This window comes from Geotrypetes seraphini, chromosome 4 (assembly GCF_902459505.1).
Source record: "Geotrypetes seraphini chromosome 4, aGeoSer1.1, whole genome shotgun sequence".
Taxonomy (NCBI): domain Eukaryota; kingdom Metazoa; phylum Chordata; class Amphibia; order Gymnophiona; family Dermophiidae; genus Geotrypetes; species Geotrypetes seraphini.
This window is the reverse complement of record NC_047087.1, coordinates 168074560-168084513: the sequence shown is the minus strand read 5'-3', so window position 1 is coordinate 168084513 and position 9954 is coordinate 168074560. Positions and strand designations below refer to the sequence as shown.

Genomic DNA, 9954 nt, shown 5'->3' with positions numbered 1-9954 from the left:
TATCTTCTCAAGAGCCACACAAGCCAAAACACCTCCTCACAGAACCAAGTATCCCTCCCAACTGTCAAATCTAACAATTAGATGCTGATCTCTGCACTAGGACGACAGCAAACCTGTGCAGGAAATCAGCAACATAAAACCTCAAAACTGCACCAATACAAACAATACAAGCCAAACCTCTCAAAATAAGAAAAAAAACACAGTTCTTACATTCCAGGTCCTCTCTGTTTCAAAATCTTCTTTAAACCCTGTTTTTCACACTCAAGTAAATATTAAATTTTTAACCCTGGTTATATTATTATTTGGAAAACATGTGTAAATAGGGAAGGATAGAGGGGGTAGGGCTTGGGTATAGAAGGATAAAAGTGGAAGAGGGAGAGAGGGTTGTTGTTTTTTTTATTATTATTACTTCTCAAAATGCTATGCATCATGAAAAAAAGGTCAGCGCCCTTTGCAGAAGAGTAAATGTTTCACATTGCCAGTTAATTTGTAGCTATAACTTCCTCCCAGAAAATAAAATCTTTATTCCCCACAGCCTGCAGCAACATCAGTACAGTCTGCCTTTAACATTGTCTCAAATAAATTTAGCTTGCCACACATTCCACCTGAGTTCTAAATGCCTTTGAGTAAATATGTCTGCAAATGGAATGCAGTTAAGACTTCATTTGGGCAGCCCAGTGGATCAGTGGCCCATCCAGTCTGCCTATCTGCAGCATCCATTATTGCCTCCTCTCCCTAAGAGATCCCATGTCCCTGTCCCATGCTTTCTTGAGTGGAACAAAGAAGCAAGAGAAAACTTCTATGCAAAGACAAATTAAAACAAAATCTAATTTGAAGGAAAGCTTCATGAGGTCTAGACTATAGCCAGCAAAAAGCCCCCAAAAGACATGAGTTTACAGTTCCCACGAGAGTGAGAGTCTTGGCCTTCTATAGAATAACATTTGTGGATCTCCAGAGAGTAAGATGTGACATTTTCTAGTATTTTTCCATATTGGTCCTGAACATCTGAAGGTGGGATATATGTGGTCTCCAAAACTCATGTACAACAATCTCAAATAATCCTCATGCTCTTGTCAAGTAAAAAGCATCACAATATGTAATGAGATTAAGTTATAGTTCTTCAGAGGGTAAAAATTATGTCTCAATTAAGAGTGAATGTTTTAGCTCTGCAAAGAGCAAGGCCTGTGGTTGTTCAAGGAAGGTGAAGATTGATTTTGTAGAGAATGAGGGACTCGGTTTTCCTGAGAATTAGGATCATCTGAGATATGAGATATCTTGGTAGGTTTCTTCTGTGATGTATCCTCATTCATTTGACCTAAAACTTTGATAAAATTAATTCCTCTTAAACCACCCTGAAAACTTCGGGCTGCAAAAGCATAGAGGATGGGGTTCAAGCAGCTGCAGAAAAATGTCAGGGCACCAGCAATGTTGTTTCCAACAGCAACAACTTTTTCCAGGCTATCAGAAGTTGCTGGGTTGGTGGATTTTAGTAAGACCGAGGCAATCATTAGCAGGTTAAAAACATGATAAGGAAACCAGCACAAAAAGAAAGCAATGACCACACTGACAATTAATTTCTCTGACTTGATCTTTTTGGATTTGAGATGCTGGATTTTGTGTATGATGAAGGAGTAGCATAAGAGGAGGATGAAGAGAGGTACCACAAAGCCAACCATGATCTCCACCAACAGGATGGCCAGTTTCTGCTGGTCAGAAGAGTACGTTCGATGCGAGCACTGGACAGATTCTCCGTTGACCATAGTGGTACGGTAGACAAAAACAGGAGAGGCAAAGACCAAGGCCAAAAGCCAGGCAAGTCCCAAAATCCCATAGACTCTTCTCCTTTGCTGCCATCGAAGCAGCGCAAAGGGGAAAACGACAGCCAGGAAGCGGTGGACACTCATTAGGGTGATGAAAAAGAGACTGCCGTACATGCTTACATGGATGAGGTAGGTGAGAAACTTGCAGAAGAAGAGGCCAAAGACCCAGCTGTCAGCGAGGGCATGGATCCAAATGGGCAGTGTAATGAGGACACTGAAGTCTGCGATGGCCATGTGAAGCAGTAGCACCACAGTAAAGGAGCGAGGTAAAATCCTGAATAGGATGGTCCAGATAACCAGGATGTTGCCAGGAACTCCCACCAGGAAGCAAGCTCCGAGGAACAGGCTGGGAAGCAGCACATATTCCAGCCAGGGGCTAGAAGTAGGGAGGCTAGTAGTTGTGATATTCTCAGAAGCAAGAGTGACATTGGAAAGATCCATACTGCCCAGAAGATAGACTATAGGTACCTTCTCCAATCTAGATCAGAATTCAGAGTGAGAGAAGGTTACAGGTGGTCAAAATGTAAAGTAACAAGGAAGTTCAGTGCTGATAAACAGATCACCAGAAAGGAGGTAGGACACAGGATCTCTCTTTCCTTTGTTTCTTTGCAGCTTTTGGCACAAGAACACAGAAGACTTGGGCATCTACACTGTGCTGATGGCTGTTTCCCCTGAAATTTATTAACCCTTGTCATTCCAAGAATTTGCTTCAGTATCAGTGATGGCACACACCACTGAGGGAAAATTTAAAACAAAACATGAGCGCATGGTTCTAGTGGTTGCAAGTTATTCTTTAAGTAACAGCCCAGGAATGAGGTAGACTAGAAAGGCAGAGCAGAAAAACAATACCTGACAATGAGATGCATTCACACTGGTTAGGGTAATTACTTTCAGCTTATGTCTGGAAGAGGAATGGAATGTGCTGAGAAACCCAGTGTGCATCAGCATATGTGCCAAGAAATTAGGCTTCCTTATGTAAGAAGCTATGGCTGGGATAGCTTAGGAGCCTTTGCACACAGAAGCATGAAAAAACCAGAAGGTCTCTGCAGTGAATAAACAGCTAAACAATAGACAGTGATTATAATTTACTGTCTTGCTTCAAAGCCTTATCTATAAGATGTACTGTACACAGGCCCTGTTTTTACAAAGAAACTCTCCAAAGCCAGAGTTGCAAAATTTTTGAAACAGGATATCTGCCTTTCATAGTTATGCACAAAACTGTGTCTTTTCACTGACAGATTCAATAAGGATTTTTGAATAAAGGCAGAGGAGCGAAACCACCCGCTCATGCCCTTTGCAAGTGAAACCATGTAAGATCTTTTCTCATTGTTTCAGTCTCCAAGAGGAATATTAGATAGCTATCTTGTGTACTGCCATTTTTTCCTGTTATTCTAGTTTAGTATTCCTACGATGATTAGAACATAAATGGTCCCCAGTGGGGAGAGGTTACAGTCTTAATCAGAGATGCCAAGAGAAGGAAGCAATTTTTAAGAGGTTCAGGGCACAACACTGCACTTCTTCTTTTGCCCTGCACTGCGTAGGAGCTCTCACATGTTTGTTTGGCTGACCACGACCGATTCCAGTTGTTATCCATCAGGTTTCCTACATATGATACCAATTAGGACCCCTGAAGAAGGAGTGTTTCTTCGACCCTTGTCGGGTCCGGGTTCATCAATCCTTTTGGATACAAACTGTTGTATGATTATATTTATTATTGATTCTTTATGATTACTTATTAAAGACTATTTTTTTATGATGGTTTAATTAAAGACTTGATATCTTGTACATCACAACTGCAGTTTTTGCCTTTGTTCCTACAACATTGCACACCACCACAACCTGTTCATTCTCTCCCCACACATCTGTGTAGTAAAACATGGTTCATAGTCTAAAGCGCGCGCCGACAACCGAGCGCAGGACTTAATTGCGCCGAAAAAACCATATTTTAAAGGGCTACGATGGGGGGTGTTGGTGGGAACCCCCCCCCACACACACACACACTTTACTTAATAGAGATCGCGCTGGCGTTGGGGGTGGTTTGGGGGGTTGTAACCCCCCTCATTATACTGGAAACAACGTTTTCCCTGTTTTTCAGGGAAAAAGTTAAGTTTTCAGTATAATGTGGAGGGTTAAACCCCCCACGCCCCCCCCAACATGGCAGTGTGAGGCAGCACGATCCCTATTAAGTAGAGTGGGGGGGTTCCCCCCACACACACCCCGTCAGAGCCCTTTAAAATACAGTTTTTCTTCGGCGCGATTAAGCCCTGCGCTCAGTTGTCTGCGCTCGGTTGTCGGCGCCCCTTTGTCCTCACGCGCTTTTGACCCGTCACCATAAAACATACACAGAACCCTTGTGTTAACTACTACAAGTAGTATTTATTATTTCTATAGCACTACCAGATGCATGCAGTGCTGTGCATTAAACAAACACTGAAGAGACGGTCCCTGCTTGCAAGAGCTTACAATCTAATTTAGGCAGACACACAGGGCAAAAGATGAATCTATGCATATTGCTCAGGTAGGGATTGAGGAAGAAAGGGGAGAAGAAGAAGGCCTGTGCAGATATGTGCAGGTGAAGAGAAGTCCTCTAGGGCACTAGAGGTGAAGGCAGACCCCCCCTAGAATCCCCAACATAGCAGAAACAGGCCAACATAGTTAAAGGCCTAAAATGGCTGCTGAAAAGCCTGAAATGGCTGAAGATACAGTTTGACTAAAGCTGTCAGCTTTTACACAATCTATTTCTGTGTTCCGGAGAAAAATGCACTTCTGCTTTTCTGAGAAGAGCAAGTCAAGCAGAGAGCAATGCTGAAAATAACAAGTTCTTGTGAAAAACAGTCCACCACCAAAGTCAACATGGCCAGCTGTTAGAAGCACTACTACTCGTGATAGTACAATTTTTCGTGAAAAGTTTGCAATAGGGGTCAGATTTGAATCTCCACTATATTCCCCAATGCTGAAACTATTTACCATTGATATCTATGTATTCTATATATTATCATCACCACTCGTGTTGTGACTAATAAATTAAATAAATATTAAATAGATGAATATGGCCTCAGGTACACCTCCTCCCACCTTTGATAAAAGTTTATATCTGGTGGAAATATCAGTATATCAATATCCTCATTCAGCATTATTGTCTGGCTGTCAGTGTGTGGATTAGTATATAAATAACTGTAGCAGTTTTAAGTTCAGCGACTTCCTTCATTATCTTTAGGAGCTTTGCTGTCAGCTCCCTTTCACACTTTTCTAATGGTGAATATAGCTTATCATTTCCTTGCAAGAGTTCTGTGTCTTTACCTGTATCTTGACCTGAAAGTGCCTCAGTCTTTTATATAAGTTCTTCATATTGCTGTATTACTATTGTATTTGTTTCACTTTCCATAATTGTTTCAGTTTTTCTGCTACCACCTGCAACTTCTAATAGTGGTTTTTAATATCCATGACCAGCACCAACTAAGCTGTTACTTTGGTTAATGGTGGCCTTTATCTAGATTAATACATAGTAACATAGTAGATGACGGCAGATAAAGACCCGAATGGTCCATCCAGTCTGCCCAACCTGATTCAATTTAAATTTATTTTTATTTTATTTTATTTTATTTTTTTTCTTCTTAGCTATTTCTGGGCGAGAATCCAAAGCTTTACCCGGTACTGTGCTTGGGTTCCAACTGCCAAAATCTCTGTTAAGACTTACTCCAGCCCATCTACACCCTCCCAGCCATTGAAGCCCTCCCCAGCCCATCCTCCACCAAATGACCATATACAGACACAGACCGTGCAAGTCTGCCCAGTACTGGCCTTAGTTCAATATTTAATATTTTCTGATTCTAAATCCTCTGTGTTCATTCCACGCTTCTTTGAACTCAGTCACAGTTTTACTCTCCACCACCTCTCTCGGAAGCGCATTCCAGGCATCCACCACCCTCTCCGTAAAATAGAATTTCCTAACATTGCCCTGAATCTACCACCCCTCAACCTCAAATTATGTCCTCTGGTTTTACCATTTTCCTTTCTCTGGAAAAGATTTTGTTCTACGTTAATACCCTTCAAGTATTTGAACGTCTGAATCATATCTCCCCTGTCTCTCCTTTCCAGTCTAGGGTATACATATTCAGGGCTTCCAGTCTCTCCTCATACGTCATCTTCATGTCAGCCACCAGTTGCAATCTTTAGTGTCAAAGGAAAATCTGGCAAAGCTAGTTTTTGCTTTTGTAATCAGTAGATTGGATTACTGTAATGTAATTTACGTGGACCTTCCTAAAGTTAAAAGACTTCAGTTAGTCCAAAATACAGCCGCATGCTGATTACATTAAAGAAGAAGTTTGAACATAACACTCCTGTCTTGAAGGATCTGCATTTGCTTCCTGTCCAAGAAAGGATCTCTTTTAAATTACTATGTCTTGTTTTTAAATATTTAAGTTTTTTCAACCAGGTTACCTCAGGGAGAAATTGAAGAAACTCAGCAGAGACAGTTACAGTCTTCCAGGTATAGCCTGTTTGAGCTTCCCTCTTTGCAGCGTATTCATTTAACAACTACTAGGAAAAGAGTTTTTTCATATTCTGGTCCTTCCCTGATTGTTTGACTTCATCCTCGTTAAACCCTGTTAACACCATGGATTACAGTCTTGTTTGTGTGCTTCTGTTAAACCTAAGTTCTGGAAAAATTAAAGCTCCATGGTTGGAGACCTGCTGAATTAACCTGCCTGCTGGTGTTCTTCCTATGTTGACCCAAGGTTCCTGCCTTCTGAATCCCTCCAATCTGCTGGGTGGTGCTACTTACCTTCCGGCATGTCACTTTGATTATGACAACATACTTAAAAATTTCATATCATTTGCCAGCTAAACTCTACTTCTCTTTGTATGTCCACATCTGTCTGTCTTGACTAGCCTATAAGCTCCAAATAGCTGAAACGGTTTCCTATAATGCCTTTTAAATCTCTGCACGCCATTGTATATTTTTCATGTTCTGCTGTCTAGTATCATTCAAAATGCAATGAAGTAGGAGTTCTGGTGCAAAGGGTCTTGACCAATGAGTTGTGTAGAACACAAAATCTACCATTTTTTGGCTCCACCTCCTTCCTCAGTGGTATGTAGCTAACAGGGCAAACCCATTTACAGGGAACCTGTTTAGTCAGCCTGCATTTTCATCTGTGGGGCGCGAGGATCATTCTCCTAGTAGCATGGCCTGCTCCTGGCTGTTCTGGAGCTTGAGCACAAGCTGTTTGGCCCTGTAACATTCTGGTGGGCTTTGGCGGGTGTCGGCTGTGTTTCCCTCCCCCTGGCAACGCGTGTGAGCGGTGGAGGTTCTGAGCTGTCAGTATAACATTCTTTGTTCTTTGCCTTTTAGCTGCTTTGAACAGTTTTTGACCCTTCACCTCTGTTCAAACAGTTTTATAACCCTCCACATTCTATCATTAAACCTTTTCTAATGATTTATATGCTGCTAGCAGGTATACTGGAAGCTATTTAAAATACTAATGAAAATAACTGATTGTTCTCTTATGAACCCCTCAAATACAGACTCTGCTACATCTAGCACACTAGCATTATACTTCTCAAATAAGATAGAGATCATATTCTAGCTATTTTAAATGAAACAAATAACCTATCAGATGATGCTAACTCTGAAGGTGACTTGGTTAATATACTAACAGAGAGAACATGGTCATTCTTCAAAACTGTCACCAAGAATGAATTGAGATCATTAGTGAACAGGATATCTAAAACAAGTTGTTAACTGGATCCATGTCTATCGTCCCTTTATTGTGAGATGTCAGAAGAAATGCTCAAATAGCTAATGAAAATAATAAACTCCACCCTGATGCAAGCATGGTTCTCCAAAGCATTTGGTGAAATCTTACTAATATCCATGTCAAAAGGAACAGTCTTAGATCTATCCCAAGTTGCATCCCAGCTAAGATTATGGGCTCCTTATACAAAGCCATCATAGAGGTTTCTACCATAGGCTGGCGAGATAAATGCTCTGACGCTCATAAGAATTCTATGAGCGTCAGAGCATTTATCTCACCAGCCCACGGTAGAAACCTCTACTGCAGCTTTGTAAACGCCAGCATATATTATGCACTGGAATCTGCTACTACCCTCTCAACATGGATTCAGAAATTCACACAGCATAGAGACATGTTTAATTGACCTAGTATCTAGGCAGAGTAAGATCAACTTTAAGTACGGGTGGGCGAATGCTGCTATTACAATTTGATGTCTCTGTTGCATTTGACAAGGTATATCACACTCTGTTACTAAATAGATTATCCGAGCTAGGAATAGGTTCCCTTGCAAATAGACAATATACAGTACTGAAGGATAGAATCTACTCTGATCACTGGATCCTACCATGTGTAGTCTGCATATGAGAATAGCCATTCCCCTGGGTTTAGGGTATTGAATTAGAGTGGTCATGAAGATGTTTATGTTTATTAAGAATTTGATATACTGCTCCCGCACTTTACTGACCTAAGCGGTTTACAATGACATAATTAAATACAGAAAGGATGTTGTACAGTAGCGATGATATAGGAGATCCTTGTGGTACACCACATAGTAACATAGCAACTATGTGGTGTACCACAAGGATCTCCTATATCATCGCTACTGTACGACATCCTTTCTGTATTTAATTGTGTCATTGTAAACCGCTTAGGTCAGTAAAGTGCGAGAACAGTATATCAAATTCTTAATAAACATAAACATCTTCATGACCACTCTAATTCAATACCCTAAGCCCAGGGGAATTGAATTAGAGTAATATAAGATGTTTATGTTTATTAAGAATTTGATATACTGCTCCCGCACTTTACTGACCTAAGCGGTTTACAATGACATAATTAAATACAGAAAGGATGTTGTACAGTAGCGATGATATAGGAGATCCTTGTGGTACACCACATAGTAACATAGCAACTATGTGGTGTACCACAAGGATCTCCTATATCATCGCTACTGTACGACATCCTTTCTGTATTTAATTGTGTCATTGTAAACCGCTTAGGTCAGTAAAGTGCGAGAACAGTATATCAAATTCTTAATAAACATAAACATCTTCATGACCACTCTAATTCAATACCCTAAGCCCAGGGGAATTGAATTAGAGTAATATAAGATGTTTATGTTTATTAAGAATTTGATATACTGCTCCCGCACTTTACTGACCTAAGCGGTTTACAATGACATAATTAAATACAGAAAGGATGTTGTACAGTAGCGATGATATAGGAGATCCTTGTGGTACACCACATAGTAACATAGCAACTATGTGGTGTACCACAAGGATCTCCTATATCATCGCTACTGTACGACATCCTTTCTGTATTTAATTGTGTCATTGTAAACCGCTTAGGTCAGTAAAGTGCGAGAGCAGTATATCAAATTCTTAATAAACATAAACATCTTCATGACCACTCTAATTCAATACCCTAAGCCCAGGGGAATGGCTATTCTCATATGCAGACTATATTTTTCTTTTAAACTGTGTGGACCTAAATTTAGCAAATTTATCTACCAAACTGAGGAGAGCTTTAGCTAAAGGACAAGAATGGTTGACAAAGTACCATCTTAAACTACACACTGAAAAAATCAAACTACTATGGTTGTGGCTACAAATACACTCGATTCCTCCTTCCATCATACTGGCAAATGGAATTAATCTCAATATTGAAAAATCCTCTAAAGTTCTAGGAGTCACCTTAGACTGTTCACTGTGATTCGAAACCCAAGTCAACAACTTAGTCTGAAAGTCGTATTTCATACTGCAACAGCTAAGAAGGGTTAGATGGTATTTTTTTCACCAACACTACAGGATATTGGTCCAATCGTCCACCCTGTCTCTACTGGACTATTGTAATACACTACTATCAGGAATCTCAGTGAAATTAATGAAAAAACTTCAACTGATATAAAACATGCAGCAAGACTCATATTCTACAAATCAAGATTTGATCACGTTACTCCATTGTTTATGGAACTATACTGGCTCCCAGTAGAAGAGCAGATTGAATTTAAATTATGCTGTCTAACATTTAAGGTCTTGTATGGAGAGGCTCCCAATAGCGTCTTGTTTAGAGAATATGGGTCTGTATGACTACCTCTATGATGTGAAAATGCTATGTATAAC

At 40.3% G+C, this 9954-nt stretch overlaps 1 protein-coding gene across 1 annotated transcript; it reads right to left on the bottom strand.

The window, feature by feature from the left end:
• Positions 1-1160: 1160 nt before the first annotated feature.
• LOC117359723 (C3a anaphylatoxin chemotactic receptor-like) lies at positions 1161-2261 on the bottom strand. The gene has a single exon (XM_033942940.1). The coding sequence runs from the start codon at positions 2259-2261 to the stop codon at positions 1161-1163; it is 1101 nt and encodes a 366-aa protein (XP_033798831.1).
• Between the last annotated feature and the right edge of the window lie 7693 nt (positions 2262-9954).

Bases quoted from the DNA above. Each gene is read 5' to 3' on its own strand.
- LOC117359723 (XM_033942940.1), bottom strand. From the start codon at position 2,261: ATGGATCTTTCCAATGTCACTCTTGCTTCTGAGAATATCACAACTACT.